This window comes from Nanorana parkeri, unplaced genomic scaffold, assembly GCF_000935625.1.
Source record: "Nanorana parkeri isolate BGI_ZX_2015 unplaced genomic scaffold, ASM93562v1 scaffold44, whole genome shotgun sequence".
Classification (NCBI taxonomy): domain Eukaryota; kingdom Metazoa; phylum Chordata; class Amphibia; order Anura; family Dicroglossidae; genus Nanorana; species Nanorana parkeri.
In genome coordinates, this window is record NW_017306312.1 from 2,974,750 (window position 1) to 2,999,521 (window position 24,772).

General features: G+C 42.4%; 1 protein-coding gene across 7 annotated transcripts in view; it reads right to left on the reverse strand.

Moving 5' to 3' along the window:
- Window positions 1–3,716: 3,716 nt before the first annotated feature.
- The window catches only part of DYNC1I2 (dynein cytoplasmic 1 intermediate chain 2), an 80,204-nt gene continuing 59,148 nt past the window's right edge, over window positions 3,717–24,772 (reverse strand). For all 7 annotated transcript variants that reach the window (XM_018572514.1, XM_018572500.1, XM_018572487.1 and 4 more), the window contains 11 exons: window positions 24,196–24,285; window positions 22,407–22,569; window positions 22,223–22,322; window positions 19,232–19,357; window positions 16,585–16,731; window positions 13,958–14,071; window positions 13,665–13,798; window positions 11,810–11,954; window positions 7,288–7,428; window positions 6,143–6,268; window positions 3,717–4,292 (listed from right to left, as the gene is read on the reverse strand). In XM_018572514.1, coding sequence (XP_018428016.1) covers window positions 4,179–4,292; window positions 6,143–6,268; window positions 7,288–7,428; window positions 11,810–11,954; window positions 13,665–13,798; window positions 13,958–14,071; window positions 16,585–16,731; window positions 19,232–19,357; window positions 22,223–22,322; window positions 22,407–22,569; window positions 24,196–24,285 — 1,400 coding nt within the window. In that variant the 3' untranslated portion in view covers window positions 3,717–4,178. The remainder of the gene's footprint in view (window positions 4,293–6,142; window positions 6,269–7,287; window positions 7,429–11,809; window positions 11,955–13,664; window positions 13,799–13,957; window positions 14,072–16,584; window positions 16,732–19,231; window positions 19,358–22,222; window positions 22,323–22,406; window positions 22,570–24,195; window positions 24,286–24,772) is intronic.

Genomic DNA, 24,772 nt, shown 5'->3' on the forward strand with positions numbered 1-24,772 from the left:
TGCCAATAAAGATTTTGATGAAACTTTTACACGAGGTTGTAGATGTTATTTCTCCCAATTCTGAGCACTCACAAAGCCTTCCAATAGAACACCGAGGACTGTGCCTGAGATGATGGGTCCTTGCTAGAAAGGGTATTACATCGTTACACTGCACACTGGATTCTGCTCCGTAATCTCTGTAGCAACGAAGAGGTTTGCATGAAGTGTTTTTAAACCTCTCAAGGAAGCCTGAGACTGACAGACATTCTCCCTCGCGGCGGGATCTCCGGAAAAAATTGTAGGAACAATTTCTTGTATCTCATTTTTCCAGCAATTTTCACTTGATGCACTTCATTCAATCTTCGAGGGTGGTTCACACCATTCGCACTAATCACCACCAATATACCGGAGGAGAAGAGAGATGGACGCAGAGAGGATGTGCTGGAAATAAAACCATCTCATCTCTTCATAAACCATTTATTAAAGCAGGAGACTGTTTTCCTTCTGCCAGAGTGAAGATGGAGAAGACAAAAAATATTCAGCAACTTCGAGCTATAAGGATGTCCCTGTACGGTGGTGCAGCTTATAGGCCACCTGGACTTCCTACAACTCGCCTACATGTGAAATGAAAGGTCACCGAGTCAGCTCTGCAACAGCACATGCGCAGGGTCAGCTCTGCAACAGCACATGCGCAGGGTCAGCTCTGCAACTGCACATGCGCAGAGTCAGCTCTGCAACTGCACAGAGTCAGTTCTGCAACTGCACATGCGCAGAGTCAGTTCTGCAACTGCACAGAGTCAGCTCTGCAACAGCACATGCGCAGAGTCAGCTCTGCAACTGCGCAGAGTCAGTTCTGCACAGAGTCAGTTCTGCAACTGCACATGCGCAGAGTCAGTCCTGCAACTGCACAGCACATGCACAGAGTCAGTTCTGCAACTGCACAGCACATGCACAGAGTCAGTTCTGCAACTGCACAGCACATGCAGCACAAACAAATTATCCAGAGAAACAAGTATTTGAACACAATACACCATCTACTTACTCTAAACATACACATATAAAAAACAAGACATTAAAAGCTTTGGTTTTCCTTTACTGCACACTTTGCATCAATGACCCTGTTAGGTAAAAATAACTAAATGCAAAACAATCACATAATGACTTACCCTGTAAATGATTTTATCTCAGGAGTTCAGTAAAGATGCAGTTTGCCAGCAAGTGTAGAAACTCATATATACTATATGGCCATGATAATGCAAAGCGATCCAGTAACATGTAACGTAAAAGTCTCATTAAAATGTATTTATTTTAGTATTTAGTTATATTTATAAAATTCATCAAATATTCACTGCCGGTGAATCTTCCTGCAGCATGGGTTTTACATTTCAAGCAATGATTTACCACCTGTGAATGTTTGGTAAATGTCATATTCACAGCTTTATAAATATGCCCCTTAAGATTTCCTTTAAAGAATAAGCAAACTGTGACTGCCCAGAAATAGTGGAGTGTTCATCACCCTCTGCTCCATTATGAGAGCCAAGCTGAAGACTGAGTCTGGCCGCAGGATAAAAAGTCCGGCCGCAGGATAAAAAGTCCAGCCTCCGGCCGCAGGATAAAACGTCCAGCCTCCGGCCGCAGGATAAAACGTCCGGCTCCGGATAAAAAGTCCGGCCTCCGGCCGCAGGATAAAACGTCCGGCCCCAGGATAAAAAGCCCAGCCTCCGGCCCCAGGATAAAAAGCCCAGCCTCCGGCCCCAGGATAAAAGGCCCAGCCTCCGGCCCCAGGATAAAAGGCCCAGCCTCCGGCCCCAGGATAAAAGGCCCAGCCTCCGGCCCCAGGATAAAAAGCCCAGCCTCCGGCCCCAGGATAAAAGGCCCAGCCTCCGGCCCCAGGATAAAAAGCCCAGCCTCCGGCCCCAGGATAAAAAGCCCAGCCTCCGGCCCCAGGATAAAACGTCCAGCCTGCCCAGTTCTTGTTGTTACCTTGATTCATCTGTCAGGCTAGCTGGTCTCTTTGGGCCTCTGTGGTGAAGCTCTGGGGACAGGAAGTGGCGGATCCGTTAAACTTGTTCTAAAGTGCACTTACCTATTGACGGAAACCTGCACTGAGGGAAATATACATGTTGCCATTGCGGAGAATACCAGTTCCCCGGCTGTTTCTAGCTCCGGTACTTTGAGTCACTGACCTGGAATAGGCACTGAGAAGGAAAGCCAAAACTCTCTGCACTCAGCCAGGCAACTAGCATTTTCATAAGATCTAAAAATCCTTCAAGTTCTTCTTCCCACAGCTCAGCTCCCCCTCCCAACAGTGACTCAGCCGCCTTCCAATCTCCAATGTAAACACAGAGCAGGAGCTCTGGGAACTGAGAAACAGAACAGCTGATAGAAAGACTTTAATTACTATTATTAAAGAACTCCAAGGAAAACTTTCATTAACCCTTGCAGTGGGGCTACCCGCGCACTGCAAGGGTTAACTGCTCCTATTTGTCTCCGGTCCTTGGGATGGAGTGTTCCTGAGCGTCCCCACGTCTATAAACTGGTATAGAATGTGATGAAACAAGGATTCTGCAGAGGAAGAGGCTCTTGGGACCGATCTATGAACAAGTCGTCTCGAATGATCAGGTGAGTATAACTTTTTTTTTTCTTTAGCTCCTAGACATAAACCAGCATTTAACCCTTTCAGAGACGGGGGTAGCTTCACTGCAAGGGTTAAAGGAGAACTATGAGGTGAGGGAAAAATCACTCCTCATAGTTCGAGCCGACATGTGACAATGAAACTGTCACACGTCGGCTCTATAGATCGGGAAGTGAGCGAACACATACCGTCGCTCGCTGACTTGTCGATCATCTCCCTGCAGAGAGCCGTGACTGTCAGTCATCACCCCCCGCAGGCAGGGGCGTATCTGCCGCGAGGCAAACAAGGCGTTTGCCTGGAGCGGCAGATTCCCTGAGAGCGGCAATTGCTGTGGTTCTCTCCCCTTGATAAATGTTATTTAACAAGGGGAGAGCGGCGGGGACGAGGACAGCGGCTTGCGACCCGCAGGGATTCCCCCCCTTCAGCGCTGACTGGAGGAATGGATGGGGAAGGTGCAAGTACAGCTGGCTCTGCCTCTAGGTAGGCAGAGCCAGCTGTCACTCACGCAGCTGGGTGGATCTCGACAGTAATGTTGGGATCGGTCCCGGCTGCGGCGGTCTCCGTATACCGCGAGCTATAGCTCGCTACATACTGAGCTTTGGGTGACGGGAGGACGCTAGTTTAGATCCACCCGTGACCCTTGGTAGAACTATGGGGAAAAACACTTACCCCATAGTTCTCCTTTAATACATATTTTTCCCCCGAGTTCTTCTTTAACAGCTTCTGATTTGAACTTTGAGGATGAATTTCTCCACAGTGCCTGTAGCTACAGAAGACTATTAGGATTTAATTAAAAGCCTTCTTACTGCTTATTAAGAATATGTTACCACTGGAATTTACATCACTTCCCCACAATGAAACAAATCAGAGGGAAGAAGAGAGTGTCCTCGCTGATCACAGGAGTCAGGTTCGGAGGAATAAAGATTGGAAGGGCTGAATTGATTGAGGTGAGCAAAGCAATTTCCTTTTCTTTCGGTTTTCATCAATTTGTTCCAGCATGTCGACATTTTCACACAGAAGAGACGTCCAGTCACATTTATTACAATAAGCTATCGGTCTTTACTATATATTGACACAGGACAATACAATCATTGGAAATGTCAAGTTAGAAACATTTTTCTTTAATAAAATGGCAGCCTAGGTAATGGTTTTAACATGAAAGCTACAGGAAGTGTCCAATGGCATGCAGTTATTGTGTGTGCTGGGACTACAGCAATCACTTCAACACACACACGGCCCTAATGGTGCGGAGGAGAAACCAGTTCTAGATTCATATTTGGAAGTTAATTGGATTTTAAAAAGTGGGAAATGCCTGAGCAGCCTGTCCAATAGTGTAAATAAAGCTGTACTTTGTTAGCTATAACTGCAGGTCGGGGGCATGTACGTACAGATAAATAAAAGGGGACGCTGCATTGGGTTGCAATGAAGTTTATAAAACATTGGAGTCCACAGATCCCAGCCACACAACTCTTCTGACATTATCTTTTCAATGGACACATGCTAGTGCTCTGGAGGGATTGTTAGGTCAGTGTTGATCTCCCAGTTATCAAAATCTGCACGGAGTTTAACCAGGAATGCGGTTGGCGGCTTCTTCCTCGGCATCGGCCCTGTTGGCATTGATTTCAGCAAGTGTCCTGGCAAAGCGGGTCCATTCGTCATTCCGTGGCACGGCAATTTGCTGTAAAAGAGAAAACGTTAGTAGCTCCCGAGTGCTGATAGATTTATGAAATAACCCAGAATGATCAATTTGTGTTCTTGGATTTTAATAAATTATAATCCGATTGGTTGCTAGAAGTTACAGGTGCTTGTCTTCATGGATTCCTATGTGCCAGAGGTGAACCAGTCTGTATACAGAGCCTCGTCTTCTCTCCAAGCCGAGATTCTCCTTCCATGCCCTTTGCCATTAAACCGCCAAATACAAGACCACCAGTTGATGATCTAGCATTTGACACCTAAAGGACAGTGGTGGGGGCTTAGTGCAGGTAGGGGGTACAGCTTAATCCCACTTAATCCCAGCCCGGAGATATGACAAGGCCCTGTATACAACCTGGGTCTAAGATCCAGGCTCCTCCCCAGACAATAATAAACTGATGTGCAGGTACAGTGCTGTCTTCACTTGACCAGTAATGTTAGTCTTTACCAGTGGTGGTCAATTTAGTGTATATAGGGGGCCTCAGTTGTGCCCCCAACATGTCCGGAGGTTTTGTTTTCATAAAATTGTGCTGTGTTAACGTGCGGTGAAACGCGTCATACTGCGAGTTACCACAACACATGGGAACCTGTGCACCACTGTGGTACCATTTGTTTTGAATGACACCACAACTCGCTGTTACAGTAAAGGGCAATGCACCCGCACTGCAGCTCACCACAATGCACATGGTGTGTGTTTTGCGGGGCGCTGCATTAAAAAAAAAAAAGTGATTTTGTTAAGGAGTGTTAGGCGCACTAAAATGAGTTAAAATTCGAAATGACATTGTGCTTCCATATACAGAAAACACAAATGTCACCCACAACTCCCAAAGTATTTGGTGCAACCCTGGTGTGAAATAGGGAGAGTTTTTATATTAATTTATGGATATCCTATTTTTTTTTTTAACCTTCATGAAGGGTCTGGATCTGTTCTGTGGAGACATGATCCAGCCCCCATGCAACAATAGATCACTTCTAATAGTAATCTATTGCTGCCTACAATCAGTCAGCAATAGATCACTATAGCAATGATCTACTACTGCAGGGAGATGCTGGACAGAGCTATGTCTGAGCTTACATTCTATTAGAAAGTGCTAGGAGTCCGTTTTAATTGCATTGTTCTGCATTGTGTTTACATTGCCTGCTACCGGCGCTCCTACGGAGAGCATGGTAGCAGGAGCAGATGCCCAGGAACTGAGTTTCAGATTCTGGCTCAGTGCTAGGCCATGGCCATCAGTGACAGCCGGTGGTTCCATCATTAAAGCCCATCTGTTACTTTGCTACAGACCTGATGGGAGATTAGACTTGATACAGTGGACTGTATACTAGTGGGCTGCATACAGCCTGTGGCCCGCTTGTTGGCCACCAAGGACTAATTCATTTGGCAGTCAGGATAGGTTCACTTTAAGCTCACAATAAGCATTAATGTGATGGCATACTACTGGCTGGTTAGGAATAGCACACAGAATTGTCTATTTTATTAAACATTTTAAAAGCATGCAACGCCAACACACTTTACAAGCAACAAACACACTAACGTTCACTCACATCACTTCTTGATTAGTAAATTATACCCCTCTTACTTGTTCAGTGCAGGTGCCAAAACTGCCCTTCTAATTCCTGCACCAAGAACATGACAGCTGGAACCAGGCTGCTTTCCACAGCAAAAGTGTAGCAACGCTTTTATACTTGAAACAATTCAAGCCTTCATGTCAGGCTTCAAACCGACCATAATAAAAGTCAGAACTGCGGTTGTGCATTTTCTGGCACTGATGATTATTTGTAATATGACGCTGGGAACAACAATGTCCAACTAAAAAACAAAAGTGATTGACGCACCTCTCCAACATCATATATAAAGATTTGCCCCTCGGAGTCTCCTACAGCGATCTCCCTCCCGGAGTGAGTCCATCTGACACGATTAAGGGCCGGGTTTCCTTCCACACTGATGCTGGCCGTCGGTACCTGTTCAAAAGACAAGTTACAGTCAACTTTTAAAAACATGACTAAATGCTATCCTTTGGATACGCATCCATATAATGAGGACATGAACATCTAGAAATGTTAATTGTGCCTAAGCAGTAGGAAAGATTTACCTTTTGCCTTCCCTCCTGAAATTCCTCCTGAAATTTAGCATTGCATGTCCTGTGCCTGAGCCTCATAGCTGTATATCTTCAGTGTGAGATCATCTAAAGCCTCTAACGAGATTTCGTGATGTCACTACTATGTGACTCATTGTTCACCTTGAAGGAGCGGAAGCTGAACCTGAGGACCGCTCTGCTTCATTTATTCTACAGATCTGTGCTTCCTTCACCTCTCTTACCGCTTCCTGAAGATTTCCCCATCAGTTTTCAGATCACCAATCAGCAGGGTAGTACTGACGTATGGGGAAGCAGCGCTCTGCTCATTTACCAATATGGCTGCCAAGACACGCAGACACATAGTGCAGAACAAGACATGGAGAGTCAGTAATGGGGAAAAGATCAGCTGCAGTGATCACAGACTATACTGGTAACGAAGCGGTTTGTCCCATGCTTGTCTCTTCTGGACACTGCTTACACAGCACAGGTCCTCTTTAATAGCAGTGAGGGGGAATCCTTGTGCAGTGTAATATAACCACACTGTATTCATAGTTTACTGGTTTCCCTAGAGCAGAAACTGGGGGGCAAACTTATGTAAGTACATCCACTTTATGACTGATCAGGAAAGAGGGATATGGAGATTTCAGTCTAAAAGAGGTGGAGGAGTGGATCTAATCTTACTACAGATACAAGTAAAGAAAAGTAATTACACCTGAAAAATTGTGTCTATATGCTCAGCCAGTAGGAGGAATTCAGCAAATAATCTTCACAGGTTTGTGACTATTTACCTGAATGATATAAATGCCCCGACAAGAGAAATGGATGAGCTGTTATCACATTATGTAAGTAAAAAAAGACAGACCCATAGGATGCTGAATGAGCCCCTGTAAGTCTATGGCTCACCTCTGTATCATTGTTGAGGTTCCATAAATCCAGTCTTCCTACACCGTCCACACAAGCAAACAGAGCTGGATGAGTAGGAGACCACATGACGTCATAGACATAGTCCGCATTGTCTTCAAACGAATACAAAGGTTTATTATTCTAGAAAAGAAAGACACAGATACTCAATGTGCAGGACAAAATCAAACAACAATAAAGCACGAGGAGGACAAAGGAATGGAGGATTCGAGCGTATGTCAGTCCAATCCTAGAGCCTGCATTAGAATACAACCAATAAAAGTAGAAGAGTCCCATCAGCTACAGTATCTGACTTGTGGGATTGACAAGCAAACCTTCAGCATTTTTCCGCACCCTACCACTTCGTTGTGCTGTGAAAGGGGTACAATAGTTTGCTATTTGCCCTTGTAGAGATATGCACTGTTCAGGTGCTAAAAAACACAGGTCTCCAGACATAATGTGAACGAGTCCTTACATGTAGAACTACCACTGTTGTGAGAACTCAGCAAACATTACTGATCAGAAAATGATTCTTAAAAGCAGCTATAATGTCATTTTGCCTCTTATTTTGTTTCTCTCATTCGCTGGACTGTGATGCAGCGTTGTCCAATCTGCGGAGAATCGTACAATTCATGTATCGCAATTGTCTGGGGTTATGAATGGCTTGATTTTCCATTGATCACTAGTACAGAGTTATTGGCATGAGCAGAGCAGTGAAGAGCATAGATGAGAGCCTGATAATCAGCACTGTGTACTGTCTCCTATCACTGAGTATTGTCAGCAAACATAGCTTACATTACACATACTGCCAAGGGCAGCAAATCACTACTACTGTTGGAGATGTATAAAAAAAACAAAAACAAATCACAGTTGCTCTATATCATGTCATCTTTGCCTAAGGAAAGTTTTCAGCGCTATGCATGGGGAATAAAAGTCCGTCAACTCAGGCCTTCAGGCAAGGCAGCCAGAGTGCCTGCAAGCTTTAGCCCGCATAAGAACTGCTTCTCTCTCCATACAATGAAGCATCTCAAGCTATGCCAAATACAAGCAGGACTCACCCTTAAAAGGAGAACTATGAGGTGAGCGCTTTTCACTCACCTCATATTTCTAACCGACCTGTGACAATGAGACTGTCACAGGTCAGCTTAGTAGATCGGGAAGTGAGCGAATACATACCGGTGTTCGCTTACTTCTCGATCCTGTCACGGCTCTCTGCCGTGACAGGGGGAGGGGCTGGATTCCCCTCTCCCCGCTCCGATCTGCCAGCGCTGACTGGGGGAACGGACGGGGCGGGTACAGCTGGCTCTGCATCTAGATAGGCAGAGCCAGCTGTCACTCACGCAGCTGGGCGGATCTCGACATCGTTGTCGGGATACGCTCCGGCGTCTCAGTATAGCTTAGGGTGACGGGAGGACGCTAGTTTGTGTCCTCCCGTTACCCTAAGGAGAACTATGGGGAAAAGCCCTGACCCCATAGTTCTCCTTTAAGCAAGCTGCGTTGGTCCAATGACACTAAACCATAGCCTGCTGATACTGGTTCTAATTTGCATCCTGGGAAAATGCAGTTCCATGTGCTTTCAGATTCAAGCATTGCCCTCTTTAGAGTATACTGCAATCTTGCCTGCAAACACCCTAAGCTGTGCAGCCTTTATTTCTTGGTCAGTTAAGTAAAAGAGGCTCCAAGCCCACCCAAAGCCACGTGAGAGGCTTACTAAGATCTTATGTTGGCAGGATTTTGATGGCACCATAACTGCTTCTTTTTGCATGAAAGTATATGGGATTGGAAAAGTAGCTGGAAATAGATTGAGAAAGCTTAGGAGGTGGTCAAAACGCATGTCTGAAGAAGATCAACTGCAAGTCTGATGCATCTGCCAATGAACTGTGAAGGATCTCAGAAACATCTCAAGTGAAATGCAATTGCCCATCGACACAGGCCCTAAATCTGGAGACAATGGACTTTATAATACTCAGACTAAGGCAAAGCTTTACATGAACAGGTTACTGATGGACCTTTAATCCGCTAGAGCTGGACTCCAGATTTTACTTCCAGGAATTACCCCGTATTGTATCTTTCATTAGTTATACTTTGAGACATGATGAACGATTCGCTTTAAAACCCTCTTAAGGAAGTGCCTTTAAAAAACACTAACACCAAAAAAAGCTGTTTGGTTTGATTTATAGTAAATCTGAGGAATATTTTGCAGAGGGATGATTACAGGTTTGTCAGGAGTCAAGTATAGAAATAGAGGTAAGTGAGCGATGTGTATATAGTATGTGGGTTTATTTTACTATCTAAAACAGCACTAATACTTACATTTGAAGATTGCTACCTTCCCGTGTTTCTGCCTAATTACCTCCCTCACAAAGTAGCGATAGTGCTACACTTACATACAATTTATTCAAAGAATCGCAGCTCTGACTGACAGCTGAACATCATGGAGGATGTCTGAAGTATTATTTTGTCTAAAATGATTCTTTTTTTGTTGTCATTATGACGCCGGATAAATATCTTTTATGCACACACTAAACATTTTTGAATGTCATCTCTTAGTAAAAAAAACGTTTTCACTGGCATCTGACAGAAAACAGAAAAGTAAAATATTGCTGGATTTTCAGCCGTGACCCCGCGTCACAGGAAATAAAAACACATCAAATGAAACTCTACTCAGTTACCTTTAATAATCATTTCAATCTAACAACACTTCAGAAACACACACGTACTACTGGTACTGTGTCTGGGGAGGAAAGATTGTTTTATTTCTGTAAATGGAATTATTCCGTAAAGCCGCCAACGTTATGCGTATGTTCTACAGAAGTGTGAAAAGCAGCCCCTAGTGTTACCACAGACTCCGCAAAGGCCATTTGTATGTGCTGGAAAACAGCCTTAGTAAGTAGAATAAAAGTGGAAGCTAAGACCTGATTGGCTGCTGGGATTAACATCTTCCATTTGCCTTTCCTCGAGTTTCCGGTCCCCCTTCACTCGGAGGAAAGGAAAATCAAAGATGTCAATCCCAGCAGCCAATCAAGTTTGAGCTTCCACTTCAGAACAAGAGAAATAACATCTGTAATCTCATTGTTTGCTCCGAGTCACAATTCCACTTTCCATTGCTCCTGTTTTGGGTTTTAGAGCAGAGATCAGCAAACTAAGGCCCCATTCACACGAATGATCAGCTAGAACGTGCAGGTTAGCATCTGTTGTGTGGCAGTGGGGGACAGTGTCGCAGTGTGAACAGTTGTTTTCTATCTGATCAACATTGATCAAGTCACTACACACCACCACAGTCTGAACAGAGAACAGGAAAGGCCTAACTGAATAACTACAAATATAATATCTTCCCATTTTGCAATTAGCAACAGAAAAAAGTAAACTGTAAAAGGAAAACGTGTAGTAATGGATATTCAGAAGTATTTATTGAGCCCACAAGCCAATGAGGAAAGTGTGACAGTTGGTATTTCGAGTGTATGATGAGAGGTGGGAAGCCAGAGATCGTGATAGAGCAAGCAAGTAAAACAAGCCCCTGACAGAAATGAGAAGCAAGATGTGTTGATGGCTATGTCTTATAGACAAATATCATCTATAGAAAAGCATGAGCACAAATATATATCAGAAACACAGAGCTCATACGGTCCATTAAACACCACCTTTACTCCCCATGTGTTCATACAGGCCTTACTTCACTATGACATCAGAAGATCTGCACCATTCTTATTTCTTTCATGATTTTGTATCTACAGCTTTTTCTGTTCTGGTGTTATATAGACGGGGATAATCTTCATTCCTGTATACACCAGTTCTTTTCTAAAGAGGTGACCTGCGCTGTGTACCAATGGAAGTTATTAGCAGTTACAGTCAGGTTATTACAGTGCATTTCCACTGGCCATTTATACCCTGAGGTTCATCAGCGCAGGGATCACCCCCTGCAAGCACTAATATTTGAAAACGTGGGCAATGCCAGGACAAAGCACTTTGGTTAGGCTCCTTCTCCCAAAGACTATTAACCCTTTCGCTGCCAAGGACGTATGGCATACGGACCTACAAAAGTGCTTCCAGCTGGCCAGGTCAGTATGCCATACGGACCTGGCATTTACAGTTCTACTATAAGCTGATGGTCGCTTTAGCGACCATCAGCTTATAGTAGAACTGTTCAGCAGACTGTCCCCTTTAAATTAATAGCTGTCATCAGCGGCTCACACCATCTTTTTATTCTACCGGGCCTGCGCTTTCAGAAAATATATGGTTTGGGGGGTCTTTTACAAACGCTAGCAACGCAGCAGTTGAAAATCAAATCAATAGGAAAAAATTGCAGAAAATTCAAAAATGGCTTGGCCAACTGATTTGAAAAATGTTCCGGAGGGCTTGGCAGCGAAAGGGTTAAGTTGGTCTGCAGAGGTCTAAAGTTGCCCATGGATCAAGCAATCATCAGATTGTGCCAAACTCAGCAGGGCAGGGCAATGATCATTTAATGCCTACAGGTACTCCTGAGAGTTTACCATTCTTGCAGCAAGTATACTTTGTCCTTATTTACCTTTGTTGTCCAGAGCTTCACCGTCCAATCAAATGAAGAGGTGATAAACAAGTGGGAAAAGTCCACGGCCCCCACAGCGGAGTGGCAGTGGATGCCTGTAATTGGTCCTTGGTGGCCTTCAAACATTTCACTTATTCCGGCTTTACTATAAAACAATAAAAAAACAAAATATTTATTTAATTAAAAATTTGCATACAATATACCATTTTTTTTCATAACCTCCACAAGGCTCTTGTCTTCCCTATATAAAGATCATTTCTGAAACCTGAAACATTTTCTCATTTTGTAAATATATATATTTTTAGACTGTAAGCCCTCAGGGGCAGGGCCCTCCTTACGAGCTTGTCTTGAATTGTATTGTAATTGCAATGTCTTTCTTATATTGTAAAGCGCTGCGCAAACTGTTGGCGCTATATAAATCCTGTATAATAATGTATAGACACACAATTTTGTAATTTAATGTTATTGAAAATTACCTTTGCATTTCAATCTGAAGCAGCTGCAATATTCAAAAACTGTCAAAAGATGAAATGCAATATGGCTACCTGGAGGCGTTCTGTACAACATTCCTACACAAATGTCATTTTCTGTTTCTGCGATTGGCTCTCTGATTTTCTCAGACATCTGCACTAAGATACAAGTAACATTTTAGGCATCCCCTGCAATAGGAATTTCAATGTTGGCACCCTTAAGGGATGCCAACACTGCAACTTTCACTATAAGTACACTGATAGTTGCACAGGTAGTCCTAATGAGTGCAGAGCTTCACATTCATCAATCAGTAGGGAACAGACATGTTGAAACAGCCATATTTTAAAAACCGAAAAAGGTAAAAATTTGCAACAAACGTTGCTGAAACGCTTGCAATATACTGTACATAGGTCACCCAGAGGGCATTGTTTTTCCTAAACAAAGGCGGAGTTGTAGATGACTGGCCATCAAGGTACTACAGGTTTGTCAGCTGACACAGACATCTATGTGCCTGAATTTTTATTTACAACTAAAATCATAGTGAATTGTGCATCACGACCTCATGTGTTTAATGTCATTTCTGATAAGAGGAAATTAACAGGAATCACCAGCACTCAGTGGAAAATATTCAAACGATAAAGTCCATTTAATCGGACAAATCATAATACATGTTGCAATAATTATAACCGACGTGTAACATTGTTGCCCTGATGAAGGGTCCCTGTGTGGCCCCGAAACGTCGGTTATAATTATTGCAACATGTATGATGATTTATCCGATTAAATGGACTTTATCGTTTGAATATTTTCCACTGAGTGCTGGTGATTCCTGTTCATTTCCTCTTATCAGAAATTACATTAAACACATGAGGTCGTGATGCACAACCTCATGATGTGTCGTGATGTCCACGCGCCATCCGTGAGTATCACTGCAAGCACCATTATTGTGATTTGGGCCGGAGACGCTGTGAGGAATGCAGGGGGACATATCTGACTTTAATTTCTGATGAGAACATGCGGCAAAAGACTTGCACCTCCTTACTTGCATATTTAGGATCACAAGAAAAAGTGTACAGGGAGTTAGCGCATATTAGCCTACTGGTACAGGGTTGCTGTTAATGAGGGTTACTTAGTACTGCAGCCTGGAGTCTCCCTTTACATTTTTAAACAGCCGAGGCGATAAAAACAGGTGAAAAGAGAAGGAACCAGAGAACAAAAGAAAAGATAGTGTGGAGAACAGGGCATTAGGTGGCTTTTTGTCCATCCTTAATGGGGCAATTTCCTTAGACATTAATCCCTGGAGTTCATTCTAATGTATCGAAGTGCCATTAGAGAGACATCTTTCACGTCTGCTGTGTTGAGATGCATTGAAGATTTTATCTTACCTTCCATGGCGACATGCTGTGTACACTGAGCCTTCTTCACTTCCCACTACAAAGTTGTTGACATCTCCCACTGGGAAGGACATACAGGTGACAGCGACTGCCTTAGATTGCTTGTGAACTAACTCCATGCTGTCCTGGAAAGGAGGGACCACTCATACATTTAGAGGAGATGTATTATCATCATCTTATATTAAGCAGTTTATAGCTTGATTCAAAAAAACTCAAAGAAAAGAAACGTTTTTGTTTCTTTTTCCAGAAAAACAAACTGCTCAACATTAACATGGTCCAGTTACCTGTGGCTGAGACAACATATCCAAACTCCAGGAACAGATCTTCCCGTCAGTAGATATACTGATCAGATTGTGGGCGTTCTGTGTGCCAACCACATTCACACAGTAGACTGGGTGCTGGAATAAACAACACATTTAAATGCTTTATGTTTTCATCGTATTGGCACAATAATAGATGTGAACACAGCACATGGGATCTCTTCAATGGCAATGCAATCTTGCTAAAGTACTTTTGGGGTCAAACTGTCCATAAAGAGGAACTCCAGGAATGTAAAAAGTTCAGCCCTTGGTGGGGCTACCCTGCACTGCAAGGGTTAACTGCTCATTTTGGCCTGGGGGGCTCAAAAAAACAAACATAAAAAACCTCACCTAATCCTTAATTCTGCCTGGCTGCAAGATCGATCCCCGCAGCCTCTTCTTCCCCAGGCTGCAGTCTAAGCCCCGCCGATGTCATCACATAATATGCAGCCCATTTACCTGAGTTAGACATGAGGACGCAGAGGAACATACCACAGCTGGAGGGGAGGGAGAGGTGAGCACTCCCCCACAGGACCGAGGATCAGGCAAGTGTATCCTCTGTATTCTGGCCTCTAGAGAAAAATGAGCAGTTACCCCTTGCAGTGTGTGGGTACCCCCACTGTAAGGATTAACGTTTGCCATTCCTGGAGCTCCTCTTTAAATTGAAATGATAGGATGTGCAAATGCAGCATGACCAAACTTATAATATAATTCAACAAACCAGCTCAGGAGCATATTTATAAAGCAGTAAATCTGAAACTCACCAATCATTCACTGCAGATGAATCATATAGTTTTTTTAAAACACATGCACCAGGAAGATTCATGTGGAGTGAACGTGATTTTCGTTACTCACCGATACCGAATACCGATACCCGGAAGTCCCATTAAGGAAGTCAGACGGCATGTAATGACTCTTCATCTGGCTTCCTGATAAGCCGGGCGGCATGTAATGACTCGCCACACGGCATCCCGGTTAGTAGGGAAGCCGCCTCAATGCTTCTCGTCACTAGGTGATGAGAAAGCATAGAGCCGGCTTTCTAGCCAATGGAGCCGGATTTTTATCAGGAATCAGGAAGCCGGCGCCGCGTAATGATGCCGCGCCCGGCTTCCTGATTGGCCGGGAAGCCTGCTCTATGCTCCCTCGAGGTGATGCGAGAGCATGAAGCCGGCTTTCCGGCCAATCAGAAAGCCAGGCACCGTGTCATTACACGGCGCCCGGCTTCCTGATTGGCCAGCTTCCCGACCAATCAGGAAGCCGGGCAGCGAGTCATTACAAGTGACGAGGGAGCATGGAGCCGGCTTCCCGGCCAATCAGGAAACCGGGCAGCGTGTCATAACTCGCTGCCCGGCTTCCTGATACAGGAAATATCGGCCTAGGCATCGGAGCATTTGGGCGAGTACGAGTACTCACGCAAATACTTGGCATCAGCACCGATACCAGTATTGGTGCATCCTTAGTTTGGTGAAACCCACATTCACTGCTTCATAAATATACTCTAAGTGTGGCCCTGTTTGTGGCCATGATAGCCTATAAATGACCTGAAATATCTGAATTACCCAGACTGTTCTGTCTACAGTCAGGGTACAGGTCAACATACACATTAGAATCTGACCATACAATCATTGTATCATCAGCTTTAGATTTACCAAAACGATGGAATATGAGGACCTAACTAACCTATTCAATCAATATGTATCCGATCAGGCAGGTCCTTGCACTACATTATTTTTTGGCAGACACAGGACATTGTTCGGGACAATGACAGGCTGCTTCTTTTCATTCTCAGATAGTTCAGCCACTGCCATAGCCTATTCCAGAATCGTTAATGCTGCATATGTCAGACAGGCCTGAGCTCAATTTCTCCAGAAAAAAGGTCAAGATTTGCATATAACTCAGCTGCCGGAATATGTGGATCTGCTGATGTGGTAATCACTGAACTTAACCTTCGCTCATGCATTTTTTAACATATGTTCAGTTACTGCCCAGATCTGAGACAGGTTTTCCTTAAAGTGACTCTGTTCTGAGAAAGGTATGGGGGCTACCATTGCTGACCTCTTCTTTGAGAACGTTAACTCTGGCTGTTATACTGATGCATCGGCTTCAATACTGTCTGTCCTGGAGCAAATATAGAGATAAGAGACTCATTGGTAGCATGCTTGTTCAAGGGTCAGTGACTTATGAGTATTGAACCCAGGAACAGCCAGGCAACTAGCATAAAATATTTTTTTTAAAAGGCCCAGCAATGTCAACCTTCATACTTTTGTCATAATAGAGTGGCCATGTACATTATCTGTTCTTTAGATATACCAAAACTGTGGAATGCGAGAGCCTACCTAAACAATCTATTTAAAGTTTATGCAATCAGGCAGGCCCTCGTACCACAAAATTACTGGCTGGTCAGATTTTAATTTGTGTGATCAGCTTAAATGTTAGCTCCAGATGTGCGATTTCTAAAGTTCATCATTCCAGTTGCTAGCTGATATACCGTACAAATTATCTAGATTAAATTTGAGTAGGCGTGACTTTTGCTTAGATGACAAAGTCTCATCCCTACACATTGCAGGGCTGGAAACAGTGACACACGGCACTGGCGATAATCAAAAACGTACAGTGTGAGCAGCGGCTGAAAGTGGAGTCCTCTGGACTGGCGTCCTCTTGTTACTTCTGTTGTCCCATAACACAATCTGGCCGGAATACGTCCCACCAACTACCAGGTTGGGGTGAAACTTTGCAAAAGCTGCCGACATTACAGCAGACTAAAACATAGAAAAGTAGACTGTAACATCAAATCAAGACATGTACACACCCTTACCCATAACACAATCCCAAGTGAGTCATAAAAAGTATCTAATTATTAATTTGGCCATAGTGTAAATTCCTATATTATGGAGGCAAGCAACATCTCCTAAGACAGAACATTGGCTTAAGAAAATGAATAACATCGGAAAGAGGGAAGACCTTACAAGCACCTTCAAAAAGGTAGAGAGGAAAGCTTTCACTAAATATGGTTTTACTCGCTGGACTTCTTCCACACAGAGGAGAGACCTACCTTCTTAACTGTTCATCCCAGGCATCCACCTGTGCCCTCTGTCCCTGTCCCCACTTCTATTCTTTCTCCCTAACCTCAACCACCCCCCCAAACACAAACAACTCCCTCCCTCTTCCCCAATTACATTTTTTCTCTCTTTTTCCTCTTAGCTCGCTCATTGCTTCTCCCCCTTCTACCTTTCCATCCTCCCACCCCCTTTTTCTTCTATAAACCCCTCTCCTCTCGTGGCTTTCCACCCCTCTCACATGGGCCAATGGCCCATCAGAACTCCTTCTTTCCACCTACCCCTACTTGGCATAAAGCACCCTAGGATGCAATTAATTTAAGCCAACAGCAGAACGTTATCACTGCGAACAAAGACCAGTCAGCAGGCACTTACATACAAACAATAACTCTGTCTGATCTTCATTGTAATAATGGGATTTTTATACTCACCGTCAAATCCTTTTTTTGGAGTCCATTGAGGGACCCAGGAAGTTTAGATTATACTGCCGTCTACAGGAGGAGTGGATATTGGCAAACTAAAGACCGGTTCTGGGTATAACTCCTCCTACTATTAGTTTTCTAGCAAAGCAGTACTGAGATAATAATCACAAACACAGAAGGGAGGGATCTGTGTCCCTCAATGGATTCCAAGAAAAGGATTTTACAGCGAGTATAAAAAAAACTATTTTCCTTCTTGACCATTGGGACATCCGAAAGCTAATTGAGGGGTGGGCAACACAGCAAACACTAACAGGCCCAATTTAACACCAGGGAACTGGAGACTGCATGAAGCTCTAAGAGCCATCTGAAGGACCTTATGTCAGAGGAGGTAAAAACGTCCACCTGGTAGAAAGTAAGAACGGAAGACCAGGTGGTAGCCCAAAAGGCGTTCACAGATCTACTGGAGTGAGCTTTAATAAGAAAATAGGGGAGGCCAATCTTTGAACAAATAGTCTTTCCTCATTGTAATAATAAAAGGTTAGGGAAAAAAAAGCTCTCAAATCCTCATCTGCCCTGCAAAAAAAGGGCTGTTCGAAGCTCCCATGAGATCTGGTCATGTGACCAAACATGGACGCTACATTACAATGAATGCCCTATGCTAAAATGACATGGACTAATGTCAAGAAATTTAGGTATGTGACCAGCTGCCATGAAAACTGAAAGTAATGTTTTAAAATTAAAATAATGATTATTTTTTAAAGGGACTGGATGGGGAAGAAGTGGGGGGTCATTTTGGTAACAGTACACTTCCAGCCAAGTGATGGTACCTCACCCCCCTTATTCTATTTTCTATGCTGCAAAATGAGTGGCAAACCCGACAGTAAGAATGACTGCAACATGTAGGAGGAGCTGAGAACACTGGTACAAAGTTTTATTTTCATATCCTGCAAACATATAAGAAGCAAGCGTGCAATTTAATCTGCATTTGTTTTGGGTTGAACAGTGCTATTATCCACCTATAGAAATATGCAACATTCATTAAGCTTAATTGTACAGTGGTTTTGTTGACTAATGAGATATTTTATCTTGCAGTTGCATTAACTGTTTCTTCAGAACAGCTGGGGAAAGTTTCTATGAAGACATAACAAAAGCACTTAAAACCCTCACCAAACTCCGTTTTTACTGCAGAAATGTTTAAGGGTTTTCTCATATCGGTTTCTGCAAAATTAACATTTGTCAGTTATGACGGCTGTGCCCTGACAGTAATCTGACAGCTCTGGATTACATGCTACATTTAATCCATCACAATAAACTCAGCAAATTTTGACATGTAGAAAATAGAAGTTGCTCACTTGTTGGCAAACACATTTAAAGCTTCTCTCTGCTTAAAATTTAGAGCACATTCTGGAGCATGTGTTTCCACTTAAACAAGTCCGTTTCCATCTCCCCGGGCCACATCCTACTCGTTTAATGGTCCAAAACATGTTGTCTGGCATGAGAAAGCAGCTCGGATGGGGAGGACTTGCATTAATACAAAATCAGAGGGAAAGTAGCATGCAGCTTTGTGCCATTCTTAAACTATATGAATGATGTCAGTAGGTCCAATGGAGGATAAAAAAAAAAAAAAGAGATTTAAAAAAAAAAAAAAAAACTGATGAAGAGCTCAATCAACGTATGCTAGAAGATGCATGTGGTTTAAATAGGAGCAATGAAATCATTATGCTAACTAGTATTTGGGGGAATAGCAAAGCCTGCATCCAGATGATTAGTATCTGCCTTACCTGGCAGTGAAACACATATTCTGGGGTTGTCTTCTTGTATTTCATGTTCCACACAAGTGCTACACCATCTGGCTCATGAGGGGCGTCCTCGTTGTTGTTGTAGGATGCTACTAGCAGCTCCGGGTACTGGACAGGTAGAAAAACACAATGGACCATGATGAAAAAAACTCCAGTGTAATTGAAATAGATCAGGTATTCTTTCAAATTTGGAAATATTTAAATCATAAAAAGCCCATTAATACTTACCTTCTGTACTATGCTTTAATATAACAATGTGCAAATTAACCTGTAGTAAGAAGTTGCATGTGTCCCAGTCCCCCCCTACATCAAACGGCACAAGAGCAAAGGGGAGAAAGTCTTCAATAAAACATGGGAAGTAAGAATTTTTGTCTCTTGTTCACTCACCACTACTGACATGCTAAGGTTGCTCCAAATGTTACAGCATGCATATATTGAAATGCGCCAGGGTGGCCGGAAAAAGAAGCAGGGATTGCGAGTTGTGAACTTCAAGTTTTAACTGATGAAGCAGAGCAGTGTGGGCTCAACTGTTGAGTGAAGCATGTACACTGAGTGGCCAGATTATTAAGACCGCCCCATCAGTATTCGTTGGGCCACGAGATGATTCCACGAGATGACTTTGTTGGGCCGCCTCGTGAATAAAAATGTTTTACGTTTTTTTTACAGAAATCATTGTTTCATGGAAATTGTATATATTATTACTCAACTGAGTAAGATCTAAGAGTAAGATAATAAGATCTATGTTTGTCTGATGTAAAACCCATTTATACTTGTGTTACTGACATCTGGCATCAGGTCATTTGGTACCTTACTCTCTTTTCCAATAAATGCTAGTAAAGCTGAATTATGTTTAGCACGATGGTGCAACAGCCTAATCTGCTCTGCATGGGTGTTCCCCATGGAATGTCAAGCTGTATATTACTTTGTTCACTTTAACATTTTAGGACCCTCCACTAAATACTGGTGCGACTCAAAGCAAAATAGAAAAAGGTTTGCCTCCTTTTTTTACCCTGAAAAAATTAGCGGCAACATGAACCTATGCTATTCTAATGCAACGCACCTCCAAATTCTTTAAAATGTATCTTATATCCATTGTGTTAGATTATTTTTGTTTTTGCATTTTCCACCAGCAGCCATTAGAGAAAACTAATATTTCTCAGCAAGGGGTGGTTAAGCCTGCAGGCACTTTAATCCTCTGGCTTCTCTTAAGCTGGGTATTCACGGTTAGAATTTCATTAGTAAAAAATAATTTTTGAAATGTTCGTTTGATATTCTAATAATGAATGCGGTCAAATCAACAATCGATTTATACCGCAGTGAGGAAACAACTGAAGGATGGAAATGTTTTTTCAAATGAAGGAAATTCTAACAATGAATGTAGTTTTTATTTAGGAAACTCCATTCCTTCCGAAATCGAAATGTTAACATGAAATGAAATGTAGGAAGACATTTGTTTAGTCTCTAATGGTATTATTGAATGTTGTGATGAGATTTTTGGTACGAACATTCATATGATAAATCTACCAGTGTATGGCCAGCTTAAGGCCTGCCAGGGAACACTACCCCTATTGAAACAAAACCCCTGAGTGGTCTTTTCCAAGAGGTCACCTAAGTACTGCTAGTCATCCCTCATATGAGCACAGATTAAAGTAGAATAAAGTCGTACTCCAGTCAATGCTTTTTTTAGCTGTTGTGTAGAACTTTAATATAAACACAAATGTCAGATAATAAGACTGGCCAAGAGGTGAAATATTACGGTGTGTGTCTTGTTTAAAGGAAATGGTTGGGATATTTACAAGGAAGCTGCCATTGCTGAAGTGAATTTGAAGGTGCAAACTGTAGGGCTGTCATCTTTATCTTTGGATACCACTTGAAAAGCCACTGACCTGGATTATCAGAAGACAGGACACCTCATCTGCATGTTTGTTCAAGGTCAGTGACTCTAAGGATAAGGAATACAGCCCTGCAAAATGTATGTTCAAAACCACAACAGCAATGGCACCTTCCTTGTTTCTAGCCTGACAGGCTTCCTTTAGGAATACAGGAATAAACTAAAGTGAGTTTTCATATATTATCATTGATTTGGTCTTTAAATGAAAGGTCATCATGCTCCACTGACCATGCTCCGTTTCTCTGTTAAGGTAATACGACCTAGCTGTGTTATGCTTTATTAGCATTTAACAAGCAACATAAACCCTAAAAGCATGACTGTAATGGATTTCCGTGTGCTGAAAAAAGAAAAATTGACCTTTACAATTTACAATGACCCATAAAATGGCTCACAATTTTCACCTTAATTTGAAACAACCTGGAAGTGACAGGAGTCCACTGCAGGTTCCAATAGTAACCAGCCCTAAAAGCCTTTTTACCAATCACATACCATTTACCATATGAAATGTTTAGTAAAAAGGTATGAATTTGGATAGTGATAGTATAAATGGAGTCTACTATTGCAAACTCATTCAACATCTTTAACATATAACTCTAGCCAAAAGACACTTCATTCCAAGTGTCTTTTGGCCAGTCCTGTAAAGTCACGGATCCTTCCTTTTCTGTCTTTACTGCTGCAGAGAATGGCGCTCGTGTAATAATATGCGAATGCCGCTCAGTGTGGCAGCACTCTAAGCACAGGCTGCTGTGATAACGCAACCCAAGGGACAGGCCAATGACACCCTGGCCTCAGAAGAAGTGGGTTAAATGACATTGGCTGTCCTTCTATACTAGCAGCATCTAGTGTCGGAGATAAATGTCTGTGGGGGACATCGACAGAATAAAGGTATTTTTTTTAAATGGGCTTTTAACACGAGTTCTCCTCTTTTTAAAAATGTTTTTATATTAAATATGCAAATAAATCAAAGTTTGAAACCACCATCAAGTGATGATGCTCTTTGCACCAGTTTATTAATAAAGCCCATTGTTTCCTAGCTTTGACTAAATTATGTCATAATATCTAAAAGTCTTAATTCTACATACCTGAGAGGACCAGTCCAGACAGCTAACAACACGATGCTTTGACCAACGCTCATCAAAAAACTGTCTGTTCAGCGACAACTTTGCACCTGCTTGTGTTTCTCTGTAAAATAAAACAGTCAATCAAAGAAGCAAATGGTTTAAAATGAGTAGTAAATGGAAATAACATAAAAATAATAATAATTACCCCTCTTTTTCTTCCAGATCTCTGCCACTGTAATCAAAGAAAATGTTGATCTGTTCAGAAAGGGCACGCTCGACGAGTCTCGTGCTGTGGTCAAAGAAACTGACAAACTCCTCAGTATGAATTATTTGTTGTTTCTCTTCTTCTGTGAGTTCATGTGGTGGAGCTGGAAGATCAATATAAACCTTGTTAACTAGCAATGTAGCTGCTGCTAACCATTTACTAGCATGTGACAAAAATCCACTACTACCGGCAATGGACATAAAGAGCACTCAAATAAACATTTAACAGCTAACAGCAGAAATTGTGCCCACAATAAACCTGTGGGCACAATTTTGCAAATTAACTGGCTTCAGTTACATTTCCTGTAGAGTGCCTTGAATGACCTGAAAGCAGAGGCATACTGTTCTGCAAGTATCGACCAGCACCTCAGGTCAAGGCTTTGGCCCATTAATTCCCACTTTTCACTACTGGCCAGTCAGGCTGCTCCATCATAGTGATGGACCAACAGCAAGGTGTGGGAGCAGCTGGTCACTTTGTGTATAATAGTGCTCTCTAGAATTCTGAGTTCTGGTGCCCTAGAAGAAAGCACAGCTAGAGTTTTAATGTAAATGACGTTTTGCTAACATTACAGTGATCAATGGCACAGTTTAAAAAGAACTTCTGGTAAATACACAACTTCCTCTTTAGCTCATACAAATGTTTTACAAGCCACTGCTTGTGTTATTTTAAAACTGTGTTATGTGAAATTTCTTTCAAGGCTGAACTCCAGGGAGATAAAGTTTAAACATATATTCCCTAAGAAAAAATCCCTTTATTTAAACATAGAGCTAGCAGATGTACCTAAACCTGTCTGGGTGTCAGCCTCCTGTAGTCCTTTGCACTGCAACACTCAAGGTGCCCACACACCTTGCGATTACCGTACGACCATTTCTACTTTACGACTTTTATCTTAGGAACATGTTTCAAAAACCCGCCGAGAATCGTACGATTGTCGGCGGGTGTGTGGCATGCTCGTAAGATAAATGCCGAACGGCCCGGTGTGACAAAAAGACTTGCAATGGTTGTAAGGTGTGTGGCCAGCTTTAGATTGGAAAAGGGCAGGGCAGCAGTATAAGCCAATGGGGGCTGAATTGTTTTGCACAGTGGTTTTTAATATACTCCTACACCTTCATTGTCTGATTAGAGGTTGGGGGGAGTCCCACACCAGGAGGTATTACAGGTAAGTCTGGAGAAATTTTCCACCTGGCAATGAAGCATGATTTGGGTGCCTGAATCACAAGGCTTGCTGGGAAGACGTACAAATGCAATAGTAGCAAATGTAGTCCAAATATATTTAGACTCCTAGCTTAGTCGGTTGCAATGAGGTCAACCTTACAATTACTTTCTTTCACCCCCTGACACACCAGGAAAGAATTCAAGAGAAATAATTGTAGCGGCAGTCTAAAGTGGTCTTATAAAGGTGCAATATAACGTGGAGGTTCCAAGTGGAAAGAAGGACTTGCTGTATAAGAAGTGAAAGCATTTAAAAAGCTTGCAATGGCCATTGTATCTGTTCCTTTCTATTTTTATATTTTTATGACATATCCCTTTAAAATGGGAAACATGTTTACAAATAAAATATTTGCCCTCCGATTGTTAATTCTGCAAATGTAGCCACTGCACAGAAATGATAGAATAGCAAGAAAAAGATGCAGAATGGATACTGCTTGACCTTCCATTTAGCCGTTAACCTTTATCAGCAATCACCATGAACAGAAATGACATGACAACACAGGACAAATGGTTATACCTTCACTGTTTTCTTCCTTTTTAGTGGGTTTGTCCTCTTCAGGAACAGGTGCTGGTTTTGGAGTCACCGTTTCCTCTTCTTCTTCATCACCTGGTAAAACAAAAAAATGTATCCATAATTATATGGTTGTCCCTGACAAAACCAGGAAATGGTGTATTTTTGTATTAGGGCAAGAAGACCCGTGTTTTACATCAGTCTTAAATGATGAAAGTTATTAATTGTTCGGGAATATCATCATATTAAACAAAATATAATAATCATACAATGTGAGGCAGGCAATTCTTAGATACTGGAGGAGCAACATGGAACAATCTGTGTCTTATACTGAAGACAGCTAGTAAGCATGGAATCTACCCAAATTGGCTGCTGTTAAAAGGACTGTTGTAAAGACTTTAGTTTGACCTCTGGCTATAAACTTGGATCCTTAGCATGCCCTATGGGAGATTCTTCTCCCTTCTTTCTTTTTATCATTGACTAAGTAGTCCTGCCACAAAACAAATTAAGTTATTCAAAACAAATATTGTCTAGCTAGAATTTCCCATTTATTTTTACCCCTTTTAATTATCCTCTCATTTTT